The 27,012-nt window shown below is 47.8% G+C and overlaps 1 protein-coding gene across 1 annotated transcript in view; it reads left to right on the top strand.

Annotated features, from left to right (window-relative positions):
• LOC144722635 (FRAS1-related extracellular matrix protein 2-like) overlaps positions 1 to 26,801 on the top strand; it is a 64,185-nt gene extending 37,384 nt beyond the window's left edge. Inside the window, exons 7-24 of the mRNA XM_078600891.1 lie at positions 565 to 714; positions 1,088 to 1,297; positions 2,391 to 2,588; positions 3,647 to 3,811; positions 4,280 to 4,462; positions 5,363 to 5,493; positions 6,852 to 7,010; positions 8,054 to 8,357; positions 9,147 to 9,278; positions 10,175 to 10,506; positions 12,821 to 13,013; positions 13,888 to 13,992; positions 14,961 to 15,088; positions 16,155 to 16,289; positions 18,006 to 18,132; positions 18,887 to 19,074; positions 19,939 to 20,085; positions 20,682 to 26,801. Coding sequence (XP_078457017.1) covers positions 565 to 714; positions 1,088 to 1,297; positions 2,391 to 2,588; positions 3,647 to 3,811; positions 4,280 to 4,462; positions 5,363 to 5,493; positions 6,852 to 7,010; positions 8,054 to 8,357; positions 9,147 to 9,278; positions 10,175 to 10,506; positions 12,821 to 13,013; positions 13,888 to 13,992; positions 14,961 to 15,088; positions 16,155 to 16,289; positions 18,006 to 18,132; positions 18,887 to 19,074; positions 19,939 to 20,085; positions 20,682 to 21,371 — 3,677 coding nt within the window. The 3' untranslated portion in view covers positions 21,372 to 26,801. The remainder of the gene's footprint in view (positions 1 to 564; positions 715 to 1,087; positions 1,298 to 2,390; positions 2,589 to 3,646; positions 3,812 to 4,279; positions 4,463 to 5,362; positions 5,494 to 6,851; positions 7,011 to 8,053; positions 8,358 to 9,146; positions 9,279 to 10,174; positions 10,507 to 12,820; positions 13,014 to 13,887; positions 13,993 to 14,960; positions 15,089 to 16,154; positions 16,290 to 18,005; positions 18,133 to 18,886; positions 19,075 to 19,938; positions 20,086 to 20,681) is intronic.
• Positions 26,802 to 27,012: the final 211 nt, after the last annotated feature.

Here is a 27,012-nt window from a genome sequence, read left to right on the forward strand (position 1 = left end):
CCTCGGGCCCGAAGACCTGGAACCAGTCACCGGCAGATGTTCACAATCCATCCTTGGGTCTGAGCCAGTTTCGCAAGACTTTGAAAACAGTGTCATCCCAAAGGGCTTACACTCTGTGTGACCAGCAGGCATTCGTGATGGACTGGACTCGTTAAGGGTGCACCATACCAAACGGTCACACTTTACTTGCACGCCACTGCTGGTGGAAAGGCCACCACTCGATGGAGCTCTAGAGAACCCCTCTGGAGGGCGTTTGGCCTACTTTTTCACACTGGCGACAGACATCTTGAAGCAGGTGTTGGTGCCCACACTTTACCCCACCACACGCAACCTGTCAATCAACTACCTCTGTGCAGCACCAATGTAACCTGCTGGGTGGATGGACAGAAGTGGGAGAGGGGGTGGCGAGATTTAAGAAACTTGGCCCACCGTTCCATCCACCGTCGCGGAATATTAAGTCCGGTGTGTTAACGATTACAGCACAGCAACTATCCTAACCCTCGATCTATGAGCATGTACGTCATTGATTCGCTTGCCTCTTGCTTGCTACTCTTGCGCGACCAGAGCCGTCGTTTTATTTTGGCGACACCGAATACCACGTGGACGAGAGCGCGGGCTTCGTGGAGGTGCGCGTCTGGCGGACGGGAACGGACCTCTCCAAGACGGCGACGGTGACCGTGCGATCCCGCAAGACGGAGCCCGTCTCGGCTGAAGGTAGCGGGGCGCCGCGCTTCGTGGCGATCGGTTGTCGGCGGGGAAAGTTAAAAGATGGCCAAGGGAATTGACGTCACGATGGTTGGTTGAGTTGCATAACAAAGCGAAGAGTATTTGCGTAAGGGAATAATATAATGCAGGGCCTTCGATTGAAACCTACTCATGACCCAATTTGGACAGTGCAAAATGTGTATATCATTCTTGTACGAATCGATGATGATGATGGTAATTTTGAGAAGAGTGTGGTTGTGGTCATGATGATGATGATGACAGTGTTGCAATGATAACGTTGATCATCAGAATGATGATGACTCTGAAATATAATTTTACTTCTGTGCACCACCCACTTCCCTGGGGGGGAAAAAAAAAACAGCTGGAGTGGACTATGTAGGAATCAGCCGGAACCTGGACTTTGCGCCCGGCGTGACGATGCAAAACTTCCGCGTGACGATCCTGGACGACCTGGGCAAGCCGGTGCTGGAGGGCGCCGAGAGCTTCGAGCTGGTGCTGCGCATGCCGCTCAACGCCGTGCTGGGGGAGCCCAGCCGCACCGTCGTTGTCATCAACGACTCCATCTCCGACTGTGAGCGTCACTCCACGACAGATTTCCACATCAACACCACCCCCCTGACCCCGACCTCACGTCAGAGTGAATGAATCGATGAATGTATTTTTAAATCCTTTATATTAAGTTCACTTGCGTGCTTGCTTGCTTGCGCGCTTACGACCGTGCAAATCTTTCGGTCGTTTTTTAACCCACTTCCCGTGATCCAATCGAGCACACAGACTCGTTGTGCGTGACAATTTATTTTGGTGAAAAACTTTTTCCAAAATTTTACACTTTTTAGGAAAAAATAAATAATATTTCATTACCAATTGCTTAATGGTGGCAGGCAATCATCTGACCCATAGGTGGCAGCCATCTCAAGCCAGAGGACGAGAGGACTCTAGCCGCCACGCATATAAAGGATTTATAGTGAAAAACTTTGTTTTTACGGGTTAATTTTTTTGCATTGTGTTTGTATTTTATTACTTGGAATGAAAGGCCGCGGTCAGTTAGAATTATTTGACAATCGATCACTTTCATGGGGAAGCAATTAATTAAGTACAATTAATTAGATAGAATTTAATTAACAATTTCCCAGTGTGACATGGTCAACCACTGGCGTGTTTATCTCGAATCGTAGAGGTTCCTGGTTTGAGCCCTGCGGCGACTCTTACTAATGCTGCGGGTGTATGAGACACAAAAACATATTCTTGCCGTTTACTTTACAATTCGACGTTAAAGATCCAATGACGCCATAAAAAAAAGGCCATGGGCAAAAATTTGCCAAATCACCTGAAAATTATTTCCTTGGTAAAAAGAAAGCCCACGTGGCAACATCGCACCGAACTGGCAGACCTTTCTCGTCTGTGAAGCAAAGCGCCTCTGTGACAGCCTGGCGCTACGAGAATCACGTGATACCAAACGCACTCAATTATTATGATATATTCTTAGGTTTTTTCGGTAAAGTCACGTAGGTAATTTTTTACCTACGTGACTTTGCCGAAAAAACCAAAGAGTATGAATCCTTGCAGTCACGAAAGCTTCACATCTAGAATTATTATGATCATTTACACGAGTGTGGCTCTGCGTTATTCGTCGCCCTCCCGCGTCGCCGCCGGCCCCCCGACAGTGCCGAAGGTGCAGTTCAAGGAGGCGTCGTACTCGGCGCAGGAGAACGACGGCACGGTGTCGGCGGTGGTGTACCGCAGCGGCGACGTGAGCCACCGCTCGTCCGTGCGCTGCTACACGCGGCAGGGCAGCGCCGAGGTGATGGCCGACTACGAGGAGCGGCCCAACACCGACGACTCGATCGTCTCCTTCCTGCCAGGTGCGGCCGTGGGACCGCCGAGGCCAGTGTGTGTGTGCATTATGGTTCTACGGGGGATCTTTGTCTTTGTTAGTGGGGAGGGGTAGTGTCGCTACAAACCCGGCGGACCGAGTTCGATTCCCGCTTACGGCCACCGACAGTGACGATTATCTGAACCGGTCCTGGGCCTCCTGTAATGAGTACCCGGTACGGTGCGTAAAGATCACCACGAGGGAGACAAAGGCAGCCGTGAGTGGTGCTGGCCACCCACCCCCTCGTGTGCCGTGCCGGCCTTCAAAGGTACTCGCTAACAGCACTTGGCCCAACCGTCTGTTAACGCTATATAGGGGATCTCTGTCTTTGTTGGGTGGAGATGGAGGTACATTAGCAAGTGGACTACTTTTTAAAGCAGAGAGCCGCTTCTTGCTTTTCCAAGTATGCACCAAATGTAATATCGATGTCATGCCATGAGATGAAACAGATTATTGCAGATAGGTATGGCCTTGGAAGTTGACATCACAGAAGAATTTCTGAAATAGTTATCTCTTCAATAATTAATTCGAGGCATGCCAGGGTCACACCTTTTGCGTGTCGTGCAGAAAATGTTTGTCTGATGTGTCACCAAAACCAAAAAGATCATTCTCAGAAAATGTAATTAAGTTCAATAAAGTGAAGAACTTTAATATCATGGGGTTTTATGAAGCCGTAGATATCCTGACTGAGACCATAAACTCAATCAACATCAGAAGCTGATTTAATCGTGGGCAGCCAAAACCCATATCCATATTTAGAAACATGCATTTCGAGCATTTGGCTGCTATACATTTCCACATTTTAAGCCACTGCATTGGGCAATCATTTGTGGTCACGTCGTTTCTGCAAAAAGAGCTATATAGCTCAGTGGACCTTACCTGGCAAGACAAAAAAAAGTGCAGTTTTTGTTTAGATTCAAACCGCCAGGGTCTGAGCGAGCGGCGCCGACTCGTTGCTGTGAGCCCCGAGCCACGCGGCCACACTGAGCTCCGCTCCTTCGACGCGGCTGCGTGATCGCCGCCATCGCCGCCGCCGTCTCCCCGCAGGCGAGATAGAGAAGCCGTGCACCGTGGTGCTGGAGGACGATCAGCTGCACGAGGAGGAGGAGGAGCTGCGTCTGGTCCTCGGCTCGCCCAAGAGCGAGTCGCCCTTCGGGGCGTCAATCGGCGAGCAGAATGAGACGGTGATCAAGATCAAGGATGACACCGACAGTAAGTGGCGCCTGCTGTGATGTCGGATTATTAAAACAACTAAAATATCATTGGACAGAGCTTGGGGTTGCAATTGTTGGAGAACAAAAATCACGCATTTTATGAAGTTCATTTAAAATCTCTGAAGCTGAGAAATAATTGGGTGAAATGTGATGACGCTCATTAAACTGTAATTCCTGCAGGTAGACATTCACGATGAATGTTTTCGCAGAAGTGTCTGTTCGTCAAAAAAAAGTCAGTGGTTGGCAGCTCCACTAGGCACTGCGTAGTGATCATCTCCTTTTTTAGAATCCTGAGTGAGTGGTGGAATTGTACATTGAGCGAAGCAAGAAAAATATCGTACAATGCTTTGCTGTAACTCTGAGGATTCCACATCTTAGCCGATGCGTTTGCAGAGATTTTCTGTAAACCCATCGTCACCGAGTTGTCTCCGCGCGTCCTCCCCCCCTTCCCCACCGCTCGTCGCAGAACCCATCATCAGGTTCAACGAGACCAAGTTCAGCGTGAAGGAGCCCACGGAGGCGGGCGGCGTGGCGGTGGTGCGGGTGCCCGTGGTGCGGGTGGGCGACGCTTCCAAGCTGTCGGTGGTGCGCGTGCACACCAAGGACGGCTCAGCCACCTCTGGGGAGGATTACCACCCCATCTCCGAGGGTGAGTCCCCCAACCACGCCTTTAACACAGCGTGTGTGTGTGTGTCCCCTACCCTCATCCACGTGTTCCTCTCTTGCTCTATGAACTCTCGATGTAAGTCCTAGCGTTCGGTGGGAAATGTTAGACGGGACTGTTTTCATGGAGCTTACAACGTATGAATATTGCAAACTCGTGATAAAATAGGTTTTAAGCGTTGCGCATTTATAAATGTACGAACTCACGTACTCTGTGCTTTTCTGTGTACTTTCATGTTTTTGTTCCATCTACTTTCTTTGGCTGTGATTGTGAACAATACCAATGCTGATTGTGGTAGAGAATTGGCAATGTGAGCTGCCTGTTGTAAAGTGGATGTTGGGCATTATGTGACGTATTTGGACCACCACCACTACTCAAATTTTTTTTTACAATTACCTAAAAATGTCCTCCATAAATATGATTGTCGTGATCTGTATTGCATAAATACCAATGACTATTAAATAGCTTTAATGTATTCTTGGTTCTTTCGGTAAAGTCATGTAGAAGGAAAATAATAAAATAATATTTATATAAAACAATAAAAATTCTCACGATGTTTCGACTGCAACACAAGCAATCATCATCAGGTGTGAAATCCACAGAAAAAAAATGTCTTTCTTGTTTTATATTAATATTATTTTATTATTTCCCTTCTACGTGACTTTACCGAAAGAACCAAGAATATGAATCCCTGCAGTCACGAAAGCTTTAAATCAAGATTTAGCTTTAATGTGTTGAAATTCATTAAATGCATTCCATTGAAGGTAAGTGATTTTGATTAGGTATGGGACTGAACTTGTAAATCATCGTCATTAGCATTGATATAATTGTCAAGTGGTACTGTCTGTTGCTGATGATGCTGCTGATGTAATTCGCTGCTGCTAGAGCTGGAGTTTAAGGAAGGAGAGACGCAGCACTTTGTGGAGGTGGAGATCCTGTACGATGGTGAGCGGGAGATGAGAGAGGCCTTCACCATCCACCTCAAACCGGACGAGAACATGATCGCTGAGACACAGGTAGCACCTCATCCACCAACACTCCACCACCACAACCGCCAACACTCCACCACCACAACCGCCAACACTCCACCACCACAACCACCTACACTCCACCACAACCACCTACACTCCACCACAACCACCCACTGCTTTACCCTGACCACCAACATTCCACCACAAGCACCAACACTCCACCACCACAACCACCAACACTCCACCAACACAACCAACACTCCACCACCACAACCACCTACACTCCACCACCACAACCACCTACACTCCACCACCACAACCACCCAATGCTTTACCCTGACCACCAACATTCCACCACAAGCACCAACACTCCACCACCACAACCACCTACACTCCACCACCACAACCACCAACACTCCACCAACACAACCACCTACACTCCACTACCACAACCACCAACACTCCACCACCACAACCACCTACACTCCACCACCACAACCACCTACACTCCACCACCACAACCACCAACACTCCACCACCACAACCACCTACACTCCACCACCACAACCACCAACACTCCACTACCACAACCACCAACACTCCACCACCACAACCACCAACACTCCACCACCACAACCACCTACACTCCACTACCACAACCACCAACACTCCACCACCACAACCACCAACACTCCACCACCACAACCACCTACACTCCACCACCACAACCACCAACACTCCACCAACACAACCACCTACACTCCACTACCACAACCACCAACACTCCACCAACACAACCACCTACACTCCACTACCACAACCACCAACACTCCACCACCACAACCACCAACACTCCACCACCACAACCACCTACACTCCACCACCACAACAACCAACACTCCACCACCACAACCACCTACACTCCACCACAACCACCCACTGCTTTACCCTGACCACCAACATTCCACCACAAGCACCAACACTCCACCACCACAACCGCCAACACTCCATCACCACAACCACCAACACTCCACCACCACGAACACTCCACCACCACAACCGCCAACACTCCACCACAACCACTAATGCTTTACCACAACCACGATGTGAAACCACCAACCACCAATACTTCACTATAGCCACAAATGTTCCACTCCGACTGCAAACACAACCACAACCACCATTGTTCTGGGAAGTCTAGCCACATGTTTATTGCGAGTTGCAACCATCGACTACCATTTAATAAACAAATGCCCTGTGTTACGTTAACAGGGCATGGGAAATCCAACGTATGCGCCAATGATTTACTCTCCTACGTGAAGCCACGAGCCAGTGGAGCTCACGGCGTTGCGCGGTTTGGTGCCTTTGGTGTCCCCTCTCCTCCCGGCGGTGCTCGCGCGCAGATGAGCCGAGCGATCGTCTACATCGAGGAGATGGACAGCATGGCGGACGTGACGTTCCCGTCGGTGCCGCAGGTCGTGTCGCTGCTCATCTACGACGACACGTCGCGTAGCAAGGAGAACGCCCACCCGCACGCCGGCTACCCCGTCGTCTGCGTCACGGTCCGTGTGTTGTTGCGCCCTTCGCGCGTTCACCCGATGGTTGCAGGGAAGGTTGAAGGAATTAATCGAAGGCTCTTTATTCCGAATGAACAGGCGCTTTGCTGAAACGCACGACTCGGGGATACAGTCTCCATGCCCGCCATATGCCGCACTACCGCGACCCGGAGGCAAACGCACATAGCCGATGCCGCCCCCCGCCTTGATTCCGAACTGTCCTGAATGATGACTGATTTTAAATCGGGTGCCTGATTTGTCAGCGCGCCGTTCCACAGCGCACGTTCGTTTAGTCGCCACTTTTTATTCCAGTCACAGTCTTGTGGCTCCCCATCTTCCCGGACCCAGGGGCCACGCGATTTCTCAAATTAAATTTAATTGACCACCGTGTTTTATGGATAATTTTTTTAATATATATATTTGTATCTGCAACGGTTCCACGGTGGGGGCACTTCCCACGGCATTGTGGACGCCCGGTGGTCCGTCGAGCAGAGCATTAAGCGCTACGGCTCTAGCCGACGACAACCTCTGGATTTTTAGTCGAAGGTTTTCTCTTAGTCTGGTCGACTAAAGCACTCAAACGTTTCGTCGACTCTGAGTTTATAAATGTTGGTGTGAGGGGCGCGTTATTTTTCCTACCCCAATATTATCAGCCAACCAGTGAACTTGGTAAAAAAAAAAGTTACTAAATTATCTTAGTCCACATCTTCATTTAGACTCGTTAATTTTGTCTCGTCAAAGTCCGTATTACTTTAATCCCTGGTGGGCAGCCATAGGCACCGTCACGCTTGATGATTTTCGCCCACTCGTGGTCATCGGTGACCAAAATAACGCACACTTTGTGGTTGAATATTTCCATCACTAATGTGAACAAAATAAGCATTGCTGCAGCCTTGTTGCACCGCGAACGCTGTTTCGCAGGTCTCAGCCAAGTATTCTGCATTTCCTGAGACCTGAGAAGGTTGGTGCAGTGCAACCGTTGCTATCTGTCGGTCGTGATCGGCGATTCCATTTGCTCCCCGTTTGCACGCCCCGCTCCCCCACCCCAGGCGTGCAACCCCAAGTTCTCGGAGTACGACAAGACGGGTTCCATCTGCTCGGTGGAGAACATCAACGACACGCTGACGCGCTACCGCTGGCTCGTGAGCGCCCCGACGGGGCCCGACGGTGTCACGAGCCCCATGCGGGAGGTGGACACGGACACGTTCTTCACCAACACCAAGAGCATCACGCTCGACGCCATCTACTTCGCCCCGGGGTCGCGCGTGCAGTGCGCCGCCCGCGCCGTCGGCTCCACGGGACAGGAGGGCCTCGAGCTGCTCAGTCCCATCATGATCATCAGCAAGGAGGAAGGTGAGGATGGATGGATGGATGGATGGATGGATGGATGGATGGATGGATGGATGGATGGATGGATGGATGGATGGATGGATGGATGGATGGACAATCACATAGCCAGATGGTCATCCAGACAAATTTGACAGCCAGACAGACGGCGAGGTACCCAATGAGACAGCCAGCCAACCGGCCGTCCATTTAGTTGAGGCCTATTTATCAGTTAGTGACGTTCAAAATGCTCAATGTTGAGCCTACTTTGGTCAATGAAACATCTATGAATGGTCCATCAAAATATAGGAATGGTAACTATAGCAGCTCTGTATCCAACAATGTAACTGTTGTAACTGTTGCTCTGTACCCTGTAACCCTATGCCGTGTACTTAAATGAATACATGACAGAGCCCTGTGGTCAGTGTTAACATTTACTTAAAATAGGCCCTGCGATTCAAGCCAGTCAATGAGACAGACAGACAGACAGCCAGCCAGATTGACAGACAACCATCCAGATTGCCATCTAGAAAGCCTTACAGCCAAATGGATACATAGCCAATCAGCTATCTAGGCACCCCAGCCAGACTGACAACCAGTCACATCGCCAGCCAACCACTCGGTGAGCCAGATTGTCGGTGTGACAGCCAATAAGTCAGTCAATCAATCTTTCGGCCACCCACACAGCTAGCGAGCGTTTATTCTCGTCGTCTGAAAGTTATATCCAGCTTCTACTATTAACTGAGAGATGGCTGTGTGTTGCTTGGTAATGTGAAAATATTCCTCCGTGGCTCTGCGGCATCTCGATTCCGACAGGGCTTTGCCAACCGCGAATTCCGGGCACAGTGGGGGCCGAGCCCTTCTCGGCAAAACTGCGCTACACGGGACCAGACGACCCCGACCACCCAAACCTTATCAAGCTCACCGTAACCATGCCCCACATTGACGGTGAGCACTCGCCTCGTAGCAGCAAGCACCTGGGTTCGATCGCCCGACCCAGGCGCCTTTCTGCGTGGAGTTTTTTTGTGTTCTGCAACCTGTTCTGTGTGGGGTTTCCTCCACATTCTCTGGCTTCCTCCCATAGCTAAAAAATAAACCAATGCTGAAATGTTACCTGTTATTTACCTAGTTAGGTGTACACACGGCCGCAACATCGCCCCATTTCCTCCTCCAAAAACTTGGCAAGACCCTGCGAAAAAAAGGGTTCCGATTTAAACATGTGTAATAAAATATAATAAAATGCGAATAAAAATGTACATTCAGGCTTCACTGTTTCATTCTGCCCCGCTCCCCACAACAACTCTATTTGTGTCCAGAATGTTGACAAGATTTATCTTAAATTTTCAAAACAATAAATCATATAAAGCTTATAATTTATGCCATAGGTCTCTATGTTGTCCTGATTGGCGTGCTAATCAGTGGTCTAAGCAGGACATTTGGACAATTCCTTGTCGAGTGTGTTTGTGCATTGGAGAAAATCGGAGTGGCTGGAGAAAACTCACGCATACGAGGAGATAACAGTCAAAACTGCCCGTACGTCGGTCAGCAACCTGTTGCTGTTCTTCCATCTCCTGATCACCTCACAGACCCTGCAGACTGGGTGTCTCCCGGACAAGACAATCTCTATATTCTTGGTTCTTTCGGTAAAGTCACGTAGAAGGGAAACAATAAAACTCTGCCTCCAAAATACTGAACGGCGCCGCACTCAATGTCCAATTGAATCGAGGCTCTCCAACCTACCCGTCTCTCTCGCACGCAGACGCCACAAATCGGGCCCCCATCCACGCAACCGAAGCTGCAAAGTTTTAAGTAGCCCGCACCCCAATCAATGATCCTCTCCGCAGGAATGCTGCCCGTCATCTCCACGCGTCATCTCTCCAACTTCGAGCTGACCCTGAGCCCCGACGGCACCCGCTCGGGCAACCACAAGTGCTCCAACCTGCTGGACTACAACGAGGTGCCGACCCGTTACGGCTTCCTCACCGAGTCCACCAAAGACCCGTCGGTCATCGGCGAGACGCTGCCCTACCAGTACAGCAGCTCCCTGCGGGGCGCTCGCACGCTGCGATTCTACCGCGGCCTCGACGTCGAGTCGTGCCTCTGGGAGTTCAACAGCTACTACGACATGTCGGAGCTGCTGGCTGACTGCGGCGGAACCATTGGCACCGACGGGCAGGTTCGTCCGTTAGTTTGTCCGTTAGTTTGTTCGTTAGTCTGTCCTTTTTGTTCGTGCAGCGGCTTCAGATTGTGAAGAGGTTAGGATTGGGCTGGAGGACAGAAGGCTCCATTTAAGTCTTTGCCCCAAATCCATGCCAGCCACACGAAGCATAAGTCAATGGCATGAACAAAATGCATTTTTTTTAAACATATTTCTGCCTATCCCTGAATCTGAAAACGAAAAATACTGGTCCGATTGTTTCGTGATTAACATTCCACAAAGTAGAATGGCACTTCACAAGGTGCTAGTGTTGGGTGCATGCAAAGAGGCCTGTGTAAGTCAAGAAGTTATGCTCTGTGAATGCTGTTACACCACTAGACGGTGCAACGTGATAGAATAATGATGCCGACGTGTAACATTGTGTTTGATGTTCAAGCATTCATAACAAAATGCAATTGTGGAATTCATAAAAAAAAATTGCTAAAATGCCACATTGAAGGTTGCGCATTCACGAGTGCAACTATATACAGGGCTAATTAATATAGTGCTGTCCATATCTACCAAACTTAATGCATCCATGTCTACCGAACTTAACACATGAGTCTCACTGGAAGTGCTGAACAAGACTTTATACAATGCACATAAGCACACGACTCATTACATTTTTACTCTAATAAACACTCTTATATCGAGCATTCAACAGATTTTCTTCCATTTATAAACCTTAGCCCGTCTTTAAAATCTATCCATGGCTCTGTTTCAGTCTGTGTGCATGTGTTTAGTCTAGGTTGGAAGTATTGGGGGCTTTATGTGATTATTTCTTTGAAGGTGAAAGGAGCACCTGGTTTGTGTGTACGACGCTTAATAGCAACCTCAAAACAGCACGCGAAAAGAGATAAAAAAACTTGAAGGGCAGCTAACTAAGATCACAAATGTCAAAGGCAACACGAGATCATAAAAGGAGACTTCCAATCAATTGTAGGAACTTAAAAAGAGACCATGTGTTATTTAGGTCCACTTAAACATTTGTTTTCACTTAACTCTATGTGTTAATGCTATCAAAAGGAATCTTTGCCCATTGTACACTTGTTTTCCCTGGGAATTTTCAAACTCTTGGACAAAAAAAAGTAAAAAGGGTGGAGGATTTACCCATAACACCTCCACATCTGTAGCGGGCATAGACATTGTGGAATGTCGGGGACTATTTTGCCCGAGGCGACAATTGTGTATAGAGACCTGGGCTGAGCCTGTTTACAGGCCTCAGCCAACACAAAAGCGAATTCTTAAAGTGTGCCTTCCTAAATGAAAAGACATCTCGAGGAAAAAAAGCCACAACAGAAACAGAAAAAAAAATGAACCCAGACGACGCAAACACGGGGCAGAATTCCAGCTCGCAGCCGGTTTGTTTTAGGTTTCCAAGACCACTTTTTATTTGTTGGGCCCGGTCCTAATCCCATCAAACAGACGTGGAGCTCCTACCGGGTAAACGTTACTGAAAGAGGAGTCATTGTCACTGGCAAGGGGGGGGGGGGGAGTCGGTGGGAGGGAGGTGGGGGGAGGGGGACGGAGCTTGTCCAGAACTTTGTTTGGCTTTATGAGCGAGTCAATTGACACACGTGTGGGCATCTCCAAGCACTTCCTCGATTGGGGGTCAAGAGGCGAGTGACAAAATATTTACAGGGCACGTTTGTTTGTGATTGTCCATCCCAGGTTTGTGTGCAAATTCCAACACTGCCTTCTCTCTGCTTGTCCTGGAGAAGTGAAGTGCATTAATTGTACTTTTTATATATTCAACCAATATTTATAACAGATTATTCGGTGAATACATATGTATATGCAATTTGCTAAAACATGAGGATTGACTCTTTAGGAAAAAAATGCAGTTGTATAGGCAGACATAAATATTCAATTTGCAATCTACATGGCAATTGTCTGAATGTTACATGGCTTAACTTGCTGACCCGCCCCTCCCGGACATCTGTGAAAAAGAGCTTTGTAGATCATCGGATTCCTCCAGTGTAAATAAAGATTATGAGTCTACCTTTTTCAGATAGTCATGATTCATTTTAATGCGGTTTGCCTGGCTTTTGAGTTGTCCTGAATTCGAGCCAAACTCATGGAAATCAATAGATTTGCCCCAGTTCTATTATAATCCAGTATATAAGTACTCATATTATATTAATTAGTTTCAAGTATAACATACTAATGTTGTGTGTACAAGAGCAAATGCTTGTGGTGCTTCCGATTTAAGTGTAGCATTTAAAAAAAAAATGCAGACATTGCGCCCGTGTGCTGCACATGTACCTAACGCATCCACCCTCTCTCACTGCAGGTGCTGAACCTGGTGCAGTCGTACGTGACGCTGCGTGTGCCGCTGCACGTCTCCTACGTGTTCCATTCGCCCGTGGCCGTGGGCGGCTGGCAGCACTTCGACCTACAGTCCGAGTTGCGCCTCACCTTCGTGTACGACACGGCCATCCTGTGGAACGAAGGCATCGGCAGCCCTCCCGAGGCTGAGCTGCAAGGTGAGCTCAGATATAGATACCCCTTTTTCCACTGGCGTAACCGAGCCGAGCCGAGCCCAGTGCGAGGCCCCCCTCACACATGATCGGTGGTATTCCATTGGCTATTTTCTGTGCCGATCCGGAACCAAATTGTGCTACGCTGGCCTTACAAGACATATGAATTCGGCTCGAGGCCAAGCAGTGCAAGGGATGTGCGCTTTGCCACCTTTGCAATCGCTTGTAATTTCCTCCACTGCCAACCGTCTTGGGCGGTGGCGGTCGTCGTTTAAAGAGAGCTGCTTAGCTCAACGGGGCCTCACCGGCTGAAAGTAAAACAAAAAGCCACGGTCTGCGTCTGGGTTGGGCTGACGAGGCTTTTGTTGCGCGTCACGTCAGTCGGTACAGCTCAGCCACGGCGTCACCATGTCACCTGCACGTGCCTCAACTTGTTCATCGCACGCGATGTCAGTGGCATGGCTCAGCTTCTGCGGCGTAAAAGAAAAATCAGTGCGGCTGTGCGGCGCCTGCGAACGCAGAACAACGGTGCCAGCCAGCATTGTCCGTCGGTCCAAATGTAATGGAGAGAAGACACGTTGCGACAGGAGTGATATTTTCTTGGTTCTTTCGGTAAAGTCACGTAGAAGGGAAATAATAAAATAATAAAAATAAAACATTATAAAATAATTCTCAGTGAGAATTATTTTATTATGTTTTATTTTTATTAATTTTATTATTATTTTTTTATTTCCCTTCTACGTGACTTTACCGAAAGAACCAAGAAGATGAATCCCTGCAGTCACGAAAGCTTTACATCGAAAGGAGTGATATTGCTTGCTTATTGGACGTTTCCATTGCCTGGATCTGTAATGTTCCTGCTTGATGTGCTCTTCCGCAGGCTCGCTGTATCCCACCAGCATGCGCATCAATGGCGAGGGACGCCTGGTTGTCAACTTCCGATCGGAGGCTCGATTCCGCGGGCAGTTTGTCATGTCCCACGCAGGTTTGTGGCGTCGCTCCAAGCCAGAGAGTCTCTTCTATACCACCCTGTTAGCTGCGACTTCTATTATCCGCTATGAAGATTATCCACCAATACTTTTATATTTCTATTGTCCGAATCAATCCACGGAAACTCCCGTTATCCAAGGATGGATTCTTCCTATTGTCTGCATTAATCCGTGTAATTCATCCCATCGTCCGTGTTTAGCCAAAGACGAATTGCCCAGAAGTGGTCTCCCAGGAGCGTGAGGCTCGTCCGATCACCCGGGTTATTTACTTCGCATGAAAGTGGTGCAAATATATGTTGGTGTTCATCTGTGGGTGAACCGCATGGATATTTTTGAAGATAGGCACAGAAAACGAACATGTACTGCTCCCATTTTTGTTTTTGTTTTACAATCGACACTATGTGGGTGGTGGGGGTTATTTGACCATACTTCTCCATGCTGGTCCGTGCGGGTTGGTGTACAAAGGGTTACAAGTCGTGGGACCCTAGAAACACGCAACAGTAGATGTTGTGGAACTTCCTCTGCTGGTCACCATGTAGTACCGCAGCGCCGTGGTCATCCTTCCAAGATGCACAGATAATGAAATCCCCTAACAGCGCACCTTGATAAGTGTCGAAGTATGGTGATGGCATCACCGGCAAGACAAAGGCAGGCTCGGTGTGGGTGGTGTGTCCATGTCACGCCCCTCATCTTCCGCGTAGACCTTACCTTATTCTTATTCAGTTTTACATTCATAGACATAATTTCATCAAGGTGTTTAACATTAAGAAAATATATAAATGAAGAAATTATTTATATGGCGGGGGCATGGAAGAGATGAGGGATGGGTGACCATGATGAAGGGGCGGGGGGAGGGAAGAGGGAGAGAATTGGAAATGGAAAATAGGTGAGATTCATAGGTGCTCGCCAAACAGAAGTTTGCCCGTACCCTCTGTAAGGCTCCGTCTTCTTACGTCACCCGCAGGCACGTCACTGTCGGCCATGGTGATGTCGACGGACCACCCGGGCCTCACGTTCACGCTGTCGCTTGTACGCAGCGAGGCCACGTACAACCGCCCCGAGCAGCAGTGGAGCTTCACGTCCGACTACGCGGTGAGGGCCTGCAGGAGACCTGCACTGCACACACACAGGCAGATAGTGGCTGGCACGGTGGTGGCAGTGGTGATGGTGGCTGTGGTGGTGATAGACGTGGTGGTGGTGATGGTGGCTGTCGTGGTGATGGACGTGGTGGTGGTGGTGATTGTGAAAGTGATGATGATATCAGTGGATGTGGCGGTGGTGATGGTCCCAGTGGTTGAGGTGTTGGTGATGGTGGTGGTTAGAATGGTTGTGCTCGTGGTTGTGGTGCTGATAACATTGGTGGTGGTGATGACAGTGGCGTTTGTGGTGTTGGTGGTGGTTATAGTGGTAACACTAGTCGTGGTGGCAGTGATATTGGCCGCATCAGTCCCCATGGAGATCAGTCGTATTAATAATTGTAGATCTGTGTGATGCCACGGCAGTGTATTGTTGCTTTGACCGCATTTACTTTTAAAATAACTGTGCGATGAAAAATCCAGCGCAGCTCATTGGGAGCAATGGCTCTTACTTAAAGCGGGGGGGGGGGGGAGGGCCAGCGCCAAAGCTCAGCTTATGTCAAGCTTATTAGATTCCAGTTATAAGACACCATTTATATCCATGATAAACTCGGTAATGTGAACGGTACAAGTGACCCAACAGACATTTATTTATAAACGTTAGACATATCGAGGGGTAAATAGATACATTACACCGAGTGAGCCAGACAGACGAAGAATGCCAGCGAGCAAGTCAATAACTCGCAAGCTGAAGCAGTGAACAATTGCAGGCGATTGTGCATCATGCAGCGTGCACACAGAGGCGTCGCTATAGGCTGTGCACAGCCGTGTAACTGCACCGGAGTCAATGGGCCAGAGGTGCCCCAAGCACTGTTTTCAGTTTCAGTTTTCATTGATTAGGTATAGCCCTGTGAGCCATTCGGCTCTTGAATCGGGTGCAACCGCAACTGGGCTGTGAAGAGAGGGACAATTGGAAAGGGGGTGAGGGGGGGGTCCCCCTTTAATTCCTTGCACCGCGGACCACGTTGCACCACCGCGTGTCTGCCCGTGTGCGTGTACGTGCTGTGCGTGTCTGTGTACAGGTGCGCGACTACTCAGGCACCTACACGGTGAAGCTCATCCCGTGCACGGCGTCGCCCAACCAGGAGTACAGCATCCCTGCCGTGTGCAACCCTCGCGAGCCGATCACCTTCCACCTCGACATCCGCTTCCAGCAGGTGTGTGGCTGGCTGGTATCATCAGCATCGCTATCATCACCCCAGTGTCATCATCATAGCAGTGTCATTGCCATCATCGCTATCATCACCCCAGTGTCATCATCACAGCAGTGTCATTGTCATCATCGCTATCATCACCCCAGTGTCATCATCACAGCAGTGTTATTGTCATCATTGCTATCATCACCCCAGTGTCATCATCACAGCAGTGTTATTGCCATCATCGCTATCATCACCCTAACGTCATCATCACAGCAGTGTTATTGTCATCATCGCTATCATCACCCCAACGTCATCATCGCCATCATCACAGCAGTGTCATCATTGCCATCACACAAATGTCATCTTGACCATCCTCATCGTCGTTGTTTGCCATGCGTAATTCACAACACCGGTCGCAACATTCAACCTCCGGACACACGTTTGCTGTTTCACCGGATAGCCAGTGTAGTTTCATGTCCTTGGGAAAAGAATGATTCAATACAAAACAACGACAAGTAAAGATTGTAAAATCAAATGTTGAAAATCCCCCAGTATAAATGCAATATATATCAAATGATAATCGACAAGATCCGTAAAATGTTTTATATCGGATTAAGGACAGAATCAACAATGGTTAATGCTTACAGGATGTGGTCATACACATGGATAAACAAACACGTGTTAGCTGAGCTTTAGAGGCAACCAGGGAGTTGTTTTTTCGCCCCAAGTTTTGGAGGCAGAGCGTACCGCATGCGCAGAGCTGCACAAGAGAAGCATTTGATGCACATTCCCACGGAGTGCAGAGGAGCTCAGCAGCTCCTGAGTCTGCTGGCCCAACGGGTGAACAGCCAGAGGACAAAAAACGTGGAGCCCTACCATGCAAGATCCGGGCAGTCGGCAGATGTCCACGCAAAACTCCTGCAAGAAAGGGCAGCGTGCAGGGCAGCAAGTAGGCTGCCCGATGATCCTGTGAAGAGTATTTTTGAGCGTTATCCCCGTGTATGTATTACGTTGAGAGATGGGATGAGGAGCACATCGATGAGGGAACAGATTGAAATTAAGGACCTTGTATGGACTGTTATGAAATGCGGGTGGGATTGCGTAGGACTCGTTGCTAGGAGGGATGGATGGACGTCGATGGAATGGCAGGCAAACTTTATAACACACCAGACAGGACAACACACCATGAATATGTAGCAATGAGATCAGTTCATACAGAGGAGAGAGATGGAATTCGGCTTTGCCGGGCCATCATCATGGATGGTGAAAGCTTGGAAAGGCATTCATCCGGAAGTGGATAAAGCATGCGCGTTATGGTGAGGGTGATTTGCGAGCTTTCTCTGGCCACTGAAGTTAAAACTGAACTTTGAGGTTCAGGACAATGGAGTTGTTCTCACCGCACCTCCGTTGAGCGTGGTTGGCTACGTACGGCGCGAAAGAAGTCCCAACATAACGTACATAGTTTAACACGTAGGCTTTAAAAAATTGTAAATGTTGTGGTTTCACTCTTCAACACACTGCACCGGTGGGCTAAAGTAGTGAACTATTTGTCTTTTGTCAACATGACACTTTTTTGCCGATTGTCCGCCGTGTCGGGTGGTGGAGGGTTACGACACATTTATAAATAACGCGATCTGACCCAAAAACGTTTATTATGAATAACGTACATACACAGGCGTCGTTGCGAATACGATAGCCAAGGGCCGTGACATGCCGTGCTGTGTCGTCTTGTAGGTGAGCGACCCTGTGGCCACAGAGTTCAGTCTCAACACCCAGATGCACCTGCTTTCCAAGAAGGCGCTGTGGCTGTCGGACGGCTCCATGGGCTTCGGCGAAGGCACAGACACGGCCTTCACGGAGGGTAAGTGTCTACCGCGGCCGAGATCCCACACACATTGGCGGTACGCGGCTTAGTGTTTTTGTTGTTGCGCACGCTTACTCGTGTCTATGAAATATAACCACATTGTGAGCGGTGGGAAAATTATTTTTTTTTAAAATCTACATAAAATCTTGACTTTTAAAGCTTTCGTGACTGCAGGAATTCATATTCTTTGGGTCTTTTGGTAAAATCACGTAGATAGGTTCAATTTTTTTTTTTAACTACGACATCGATCACAACACAAGCGGTCGTCATCAGGTGGAGAATAAAATACTATTTTTGTAAGAAAGAATTTTTTACCTATCTACGTGACTTTACCAAAAGACCCAAAGAATACGACATTCTACATTGTTGAAGGTCTAAAAGCTGACGTTTGTAGACAAGGCAGATCGTAACATTATATGACGCTAAGCTCCCCACCGCTCCCCATGCATGTGTGTATCTGTGCTACGAACCCAGCGACACGAGTTCAATTCCAGCTCACAGCCAACGCTAGTGATGATGATGATCCGAACCAGTCCTGTGCCTCTCCTAGGTCGACTAAGCCTCAAATTAGAACCTGGTGCGATGTGTAAACATCACTACTAGGGAGACAAAGGTGGCCAGGCATTGGTGCCGGCCACCCACTTGCTAGTATGCCATGCAGGCTGCTACTCGCTAACAGCACTTGCCCCAACAGTCCGTTCAGGCTACAAGGGGGAATCTTCGTCTTTGTCGTTGTCTGTGCCGCTTACAGGCAGCACGATATACGGCCGAGTGATGGTGGACCCGGTGCAAAACCTGGGCGACTCGTTCATCTGCACCATCGAGAAGGTGTTCCTGTGCACGGGGGCCGACGGCTACGTGCCCAAGTACAGTCCAACGCGCGCAGAGTACGGGTGCCTGGCGGACGCGCCCTCGCTGCTCTATCGCTTCAAGATATTGGTGAGCGCTGGGTCCCGGCTGACCTCGGCATTAGCAGGACTCGCCGACTTTCCCACCGAGTCAGGCCGTAGGCACCAGATTTTGAAACACTGTTTTACCGCGCACCGCGATTTTTGTTGCGTTGTGGAATGAGATTGTGTTCCTCTTGCGTGCGAGAGGAAATTGTTATCCGAACCGCGCTTAGATAAACTTAGCCTACAAAGAGTTCATGATTTGATAGGGCGAGCAACATTGTGTGGGGAGACAAAGGTCAGCGAGATGTTCGTGGTGATAGCTGCACCACCTTCTCTTACTGCATATCGAGGCAGCATTACTGTATGATCACGTGCCATTGTACACAAACACGTGTTCCTCCCTATATATTTCCCCCAAGAAAGAAACATACATTCCTGCTCGCAACCAATGTTTGAGAATAATGGTTCCTCTTAGGAATATTTGTACCCACTTATATTTTTGTAACAAAGCACTCTCTCTCTCTCTCTATTTGCATATTACCCTATATCCATGCATTTTGAAATGGACCCTTTTTCAAACAGTTGCTTGGTACATTTTCAGTATAGATTTAACTCTTCATGCAATCGCTTTGGTAAAACTTTCCCTAACCTTAACCCACGGGTCCAAATAAGTAATGTGGGTGCGGACAAACATTATTTCCACGAGAGAACAAACGTTTGTGGGGAACCAATATTCATTTTCATCACCCTATTTTTGTTTAGTATATTGTCCGCCACCCCCGTACCTCCGATGAGCGCGGTTGGCTACGTACGGTGCGACACAAGCTCAACTTACCGTGCACTCAGAATCAGCACTGGCCTCAGTGTGTAAAGCGGCGGTCTCTGGCTGGCTGCGCTTGGACGCGTGCAGGACAAAGCTCAGCCTGAGACGCAGGCCACGGTGTTTGGGAACGTCCCGTTCAACTCCCGCTTGGCTATCGACGACCCGGAGGCCCTGCCACTCGTGAAGCAGCCGGGCTCGGACGGGTTCCGCATCGACTCCACGCCACTCTTCCAGGTAGGGCCGATTCTGCCCGCCCAGGCCTCGTGCTGGAGCCCTGCGATGGATGAGCCACACAATGTCCATTTTGAACTGGATGTAATCAAGGACTACTGAGTTGTTTTAAATCAGAATATTTATTTATGCTGGAAGGAATCCGATGAGCTATGAAGCTGTTTTTCACAAATGTCCAGTAGGGGCGGGTAATAACGTTATAACAACAAACAAAACAAAAACACTATAGTAGTACGTGATAGTAGTACATGATAGTAGTTATGAGGTTCTTGGCCTGATCTATAGAAAGTTGGTGCAAAGGTAATGCTGATATGCAATGCTTGGTCCTATGCAATGATGTGTAAATTCATTAATGGAGGTGTTCTGGAAAATAATTTGCAATCCACTGAATATAATCGTCAAGAAACGATGCTTTTGTGGCAGATTAAGTGGATGAAAATCGTTAATTATTACGTTCATTACATGGCCATCTGCGAATCAATGATACGATAAAAAAAACCCAGAGTGGATCGCGAGTGTTCCCGTGAAGCTGCCAATACACGTGGGCTATCAAAGCATTTCCAGGGCACCCCCTCAGATGCTACGCGTTTCACCCTCAGGTGTCCTCGGGCCGCGAGTGGTACATCCACACCATCTACACGGTGCGCTCCAAGAGCTCCGCCAACCGCGGCATCGGCAAGCGCAGCGCCGAGCGCACGCTCTTCCGCTTCCACTCGGTGTCGTCGGCGACGAGCGGCGGCGCGGCCGCGGGCGATGTCGCCCCGCTCGCCCGCCCGCTGCGCCACCGCAGGGCCGCGGGCGACTCCGGCGAGCCCGCCCTGGCGCAGGACATCGGCGAGGAGAACAGCCGCGGCACCAACATCCAGCACATCTCGCTGGAGCTCGGCGCGGCGGCCCGCCTCTCCGCCGGCCTCGACCAGTCGCGCTCGGCGGACGACCGCGGGCGACCGGGCGACCGCCGGGGCGGGGGCTCCCGGGATCGCGGCGGCGGCGACGACGGGGACGCCGGGGATGACGGGGGGGCGGCGCCGTCCGTGCCGGCGATCGTGGGCGGCGCGGCGGCCGTGCTGCTGGCGGTGAGCGTGGCGCTGTTCGTCGTCCTGGCCGCGTCCCGGCGGCGGTGGCGCCGCGGAGACGGCGGTGGGGGCGGCCGCCCAGCGGGAGGGAAGGCGGGAGGCGCGGGTCACCGGCCGCACGGCGGCGGGAGCAGCGAACCCATGATGCCGCCGCAGCCGCAGCGGCTCTACGGAGGCAGCAACAGCAGCAGCAGCAACAGCTCAGAAGTGTAACTCTCGCGCCGCTCTGCGGGTGATCTTGCGCGAGTTCGCGTCGGGAGGGCTCGTGCTCTCCACCCAGCGCATCGGTGCTAAACGTCACGACAGCCGAAGCACTCACCCTGTGGTTTCTCCCTTCCATTTTTTTTTCATTTTATTGGTTTTGAGTTATCTTTAATTTTTTTAACATTAATCAGAACTTGCAGTAATTCATTATTGGTGCTTTATATAAAAGTGAAATAATTACTGTGATAGTATTGCCTTTCTATTGAAATACATTTTTGTATGTGCTTGTTTAGAAATGTAGCCTATAGGTTTTTGGGTGTGTTTGATGGCAACTTTAAAAATGTAAAAAAAATAGCATGTAATATTGCAAGGAGTGCCGCCTGAAGATAAGGCACTTCAACGTGACATTTTTTTTTTAAACCACTCCAGAGTTTCTTGACTTTATTTCATTGCTTTGTTCTCTTTTGCTTTTCTTCTTTAAAAATAAATCTATCACAGTTGGCTTTCAGTATCCCACTAATGCTCTCAGGGTGACATAGATGTCACCGTGGTCTCTTCAGCGTCGGGAGAAGTTGCAGCGAGTTTTCACGTTCGCCTCTCGTGCCGTGCTTCTTGCCAAAGTGAGACCTTGACTTCGTGCCTCTCACGTCATGTCATCCTCCAGTGGTGCTACTCAAATGGCTCAACGGTTTTCATGGGGCCCCATGATGGAAATATGAAGAAGAAAAAAAACGTTTATGGTTCCCAAATCACGATTTTCTACTGCTTTCCACGCTTACCACTAAACGCGACAATTGATCATTGGCCGTGGATATTCACGTTGAAATAGGCCGGATTTGTTTCGTAATTTGCAGATTGGTTGCTAGACATGATAAGCTTGGCCACAAGGAATGAAGTTGGGAGATCATTGCTTTAAGAATCATTTAAAGTTGCATGCTGCATGGTAATGGCCATCGGTCATTCCAGGCAGAGTTAAATGCACTTCACGATATCTCTTCACGGAGTGATTGTGCAATCGTCCAATTGTTCTCTCCTCAGTGCCTCTTAGTAGCTCAATGCCAAAGCTGTGTGCCAAAATATTCTCACAATTTGTAAGATAGGACACATAGAGACTGCTTTTAGATTTATATTGAATAACATACGTAAATACGCATTGTATTATTTTATTATTATTATTTTCCAGTGTAGTTTAAATATCAGTGCTTTGGCTTGATTTTTTTGAGTAACATTTGTTTTCTCTTTGGGTGACAGTGGGTTAATTTAGTGTAAATTCAGTTTTGGACTGTTTTTCTTTGCCGCTTTAAACATTTTTTTACTTCACATTGTGCTATGGTTTCTTTAAAATTACCCCAATCATTAAAAATGTTGTTAAACAATCTTATTAATCTGATGACATCAATTTCATCAACAAAAATATCCGAATAATGATGTACAGTTGCCCCCACGTATGTTGTAGAATAAAGTGTTGTGAAATGAGAAGTATGGTTGTGGGAATAAAAACTAATAAAAGCGTGACAAAAATAAACAAATAGCATTACTGAAATTAAAAAGCAACGTGCCGATAATTATCCAACACACACACAGCATAATCAACTAATGTTCCACATTGAGGAGATCTGCCACCCATCTAACAAGCATGGCCGCCATGTCAGATGGCGGCCTCTGTATTGTGTAAACACCACGTTCAGCAATTGCTAGTACACCGTCACAAACAGTGACTTGTGCTTTGTTGCTAGTCTGGCAAACATGCGTCTCTAACACTGTGGCAGTGTGAAACAAGTTCTAGAGTATTTTATGGGTCTTTCGGTAAAGCCACGTAAATATCACGACGTTTCGATCGCAACACAAGCAAATCGTCTTCTATCGCTTGTGTTGCGATCGAAACGTGCTAGTTTTTATAATTTTCTATCTACGTGGCTTTACCGAAAGACCCATAGAATATGTATTCCTGCAGTCACGAAAGCTTTAACGTCGCAAATGTATTAACACCGCGACCTGGTTTGCGTCGCCTTGACCGCACACTTGCGTCGTTGACAGCATCTTCCTGTCTCATTATCCGTCCCTCCTGAGCCTTCGCCTCCACCTGCCACCCTATAGAACGCTTTGATTCACGTCGTGGCGATATTCGTCGCCGCACCTTTCAGGAACGCATCCCGCCGGCGTAAACCAGAGTATCACTGTACGTGTAAACGCGTTGGGCCCCACACGGATAATGTAATTGGACTGCTCGTATGTTTCGTGGGCGAGCGGACGCGGTTTTGTGTGCGTGTGTGCACTCGGGGTCCCGTGATCACTGCTTCGTAGCCGGCTAACCGACCCGTTGCCACTTGCTGATGCCTTTCCGTTCCTCTTGAGCAGTGGGTTCGTAAGCTGTACTGCAGCCTTGCAAGCCCTTTGGTTCTCGATCGTTACAACTTGTAAAGGGTTTCAGTTTGGTGTTTTAACATCTTAACACCTATTCTTGGTTCTTTCGATAAAGTCACGTAGAAGGGAAATAATAACATTTTCTTGCTGTGGGTTTCACACCTGATGGTGATTGCTTGTGTTGCAATCGAAACGTCGTGAGAATTTTATTGTTTTATTTTTTTATTATTTCCCTTCTTCGTGACTTTACCGAAAGAACCAATAATATGAATCCCTGCAGTCACGAAAGCTTTAAATCGAAATCTTAACACCAATTTTGTTGCTAGAAAAAAGGGGAAAACCTATTCTCATATTTTGGTACTGGCAAAAGAGGTCCCATGATGTAGCTTCTAACCCCGAGCTCTCATTACTCTGATAGTGCGTTGTCTTTGAGCTGTGTACGCCTTTTGGCGTCCTCTGGTCTAACACCGTTTTGAGACGAGGCTCAAAAGAAAGCTGTCTGGTGTGGACCAATCAGTTTCAAAGACAATGCATATATTATCAGAGTATGTTTCTTGTTTGCATTCTGACCACAAGTATTGTGGTTAATGCAGACATGATTCCTTGTAAAAGGTTTCAGTTTGGTGTTTTAACATATTAACACCTGTTTTGTTGCCAGATAAAAGGGGAAAACCTATTCTCACAACATGTATGATGTTAATAAGTACATAGGTTTGATGAAACAAAGTAGTTGTACTTACGTGCCCATGCTAAATTTTTATTTCCATTATTTATCTTTAAAAAAAATCTGGCTATGCCTCGCACCCCCAGAAAGGGCATCTCGCACCCCCCCAGTGGGTGCGTGCACCCCAGGTTAAGAATCGCTGGTCTAGAGGCTTCCACTCTACCTGCTTGACAAATCTATTTTCTAAACCTCTACAACACATGCGTGCAAACAGCATGAAAGCAGTAAAAAAAAAAATATTTTAGAGCAGAACAGAACACAAATCGTATGACTCGAGTTTTTTCAATGTTGTGGGTGATGATACCAGATGACTGGAATGATGCGTTCCAGTTCATGCTGACTTTTAACGTCATTTAATGCCATCAACCTTTACCAAATGTCATGCATCTGAACAAAAAAATGTCTACAACTCTACCGAGTTCTGTCAAGAAAAGCAGTCTAAACTTTTTCATTGCCTTAGGCATGAAGATTTTCAATGTGTCTTTTTTACGTCTAAGAGCTTGAAGAATGTGCCTTAACGTCGATGTGAAGGTTATAACGTGGTGCTGTTAATGTTTAGAATTACATGATAAGCTAAATAAGATCTTGCACTTGCACAAGGTAAACCAACGCGCGTTTTAGACATCACAGATGGCAATGTTAACGTAACTTGAAAGCGTCATCAATAAATGCTGCCCAGTGCCGCTGTTCCTAACAATGCAGAACAATACACCTATTAGTCAAACCAAATTGTGTTAAAACACCCATTGTACTCCTCTCACAATTAGCGTGTTCTCTTAATAAGCTAACATTGATCAATGTGTTGTCAGCCGTGCCTCGGCTCTAAGTGGGCTCAGGATATGTCTGCAAGAGCATGCGAATCGGATGTTCTCACCAAGTCGCACTCTTTGCTGTGTTTACACGCATGCCAGACTCGACTGGTCAAGAGTCAAATGCAGGGTGACCCGCTACCATAGTTTGTGGCAAACACTGCCGTTTAAATGTGCTCTCAGACCAAATGTCTGCAATATTTTACTTCTTTTTTTTTACAAATATGTTTTTAATTGAGACGTATTGCTTATCTGTTTTAAGGCCATTAAACATACATAGCGACAAACTATTTCTGGAAAAGCAATTCCCGTTCGGAATATCAACAAACAACAGATTATGGTAAAACACTTAAAGGTTACATAAAGGTTATGTTTTAATACCGAACTCTTTGGCCCTATACGTGAACATGTATCAACCATATAAACAATAAGATCATCCCTTAAGCCTGATTAGACTGAGTAAACCTCCTGTTAGCAAGTGCCTATTCCGAACAACAACACAGCAAAATTACAAAGACAAAGATCCCCCGTATAGCCTTAAGAGACTGTTGGAGCATGTGCTGTTAGCGAGCACTTATGAAGGTGTTCACACGTGCCTCTTAAATGTGTTTAGTACCAAACTACACTTGCACACATTTTTACATTTGGAATTATATAAGGCCAACTATTTAAACATCCTGAAATACTGAAGATCACAGTGAGACATTGGCAGCCAGCATTGAGTATCATTGTGTCCATGTCTAATAATTATCTTTGTACGAGCATTTCTTAAAAGAAGCCAAAGTTTTATGAATTGTACGTTCTCTCGTTCCGTGGTCACGTGGTGAAACCCTGATGTTTGAGACGTTTTCCACAGTGTCAATGGTTTTATTCATTTGCTGCGTTGACAACTTGTTGCATGAGTTTGTGGGCTGAACGCGCTGTCGTATGGCGGTCATAATAATGAAAATCGCCTGCTAACCAACGCTTGTTTCTAGAACCTAGGCCAGTTAACAGTCGTGCTACTTTTTTAACTCGAGGTTGTTGTTTTTTATGGGGGAACAGCATAACAAAAACACAATGGAGCTCAGTAACCCTAACTGTGTTGACTTTATACTATTGTCTGGAGTGTAATTTTCCAACAATTAAGTTTGTCAATTTGTTTTTTCATTCACAACGCTCAAATCTCAATGTCTGCCCGTGTGAAATGGGCAGTGTTCCTTTTTTTGACACACGCGCGTGGGTGTGTAATTTATAGCCTCCCTCAACACGTACATATATAGCGGCTGACGACGCTTTTTCTCAACCGGCGACGATGCAAAAGTATATCTGCTTAAAAGCGGCGTGCGTGAGCCTCGCTTATAGACAACGTTCCGCAGACTGCATTTTTTTTGTACTTTGATCCTTAAGTTAAATCGTGGGCAGAATGACTCTTTGCAGTGACTGGTTAGGTGCATATTTGAAGAGAGTGAGAGAGAGAAATGTAGAAGCTCGTTCGAGTGTTTTGTTTTGGCCTTGTGAGCGTCGAGCACTCCACAGTAAACACGTTACATTTTACCCAAACCACTTCGCCGTCCCCCCGTGTTTCATTGCCTCGTTGTGTGCACAAACACTGCAGGTGCAATCACGTGCGCAAAGTCATAGGCTCGGAATGACTGCAGTTAATGAGAGTGGCAGAGCTGTCGGTGTTGAGGCTGTGAGTTCGGTAAGTTGAATCAAAAAGAAATCTTTTTTTTTAAGTGACGTTCGAGAATTGTGTGCGGGTGGCTTATAT

Source organism: Lampetra planeri, chromosome 15, assembly GCF_965212315.1.
Source record: "Lampetra planeri chromosome 15, kcLamPlan1.2.h2, whole genome shotgun sequence".
In the NCBI taxonomy this organism is placed as follows: domain Eukaryota; kingdom Metazoa; phylum Chordata; class Hyperoartia; order Petromyzontiformes; family Petromyzontidae; genus Lampetra; species Lampetra planeri.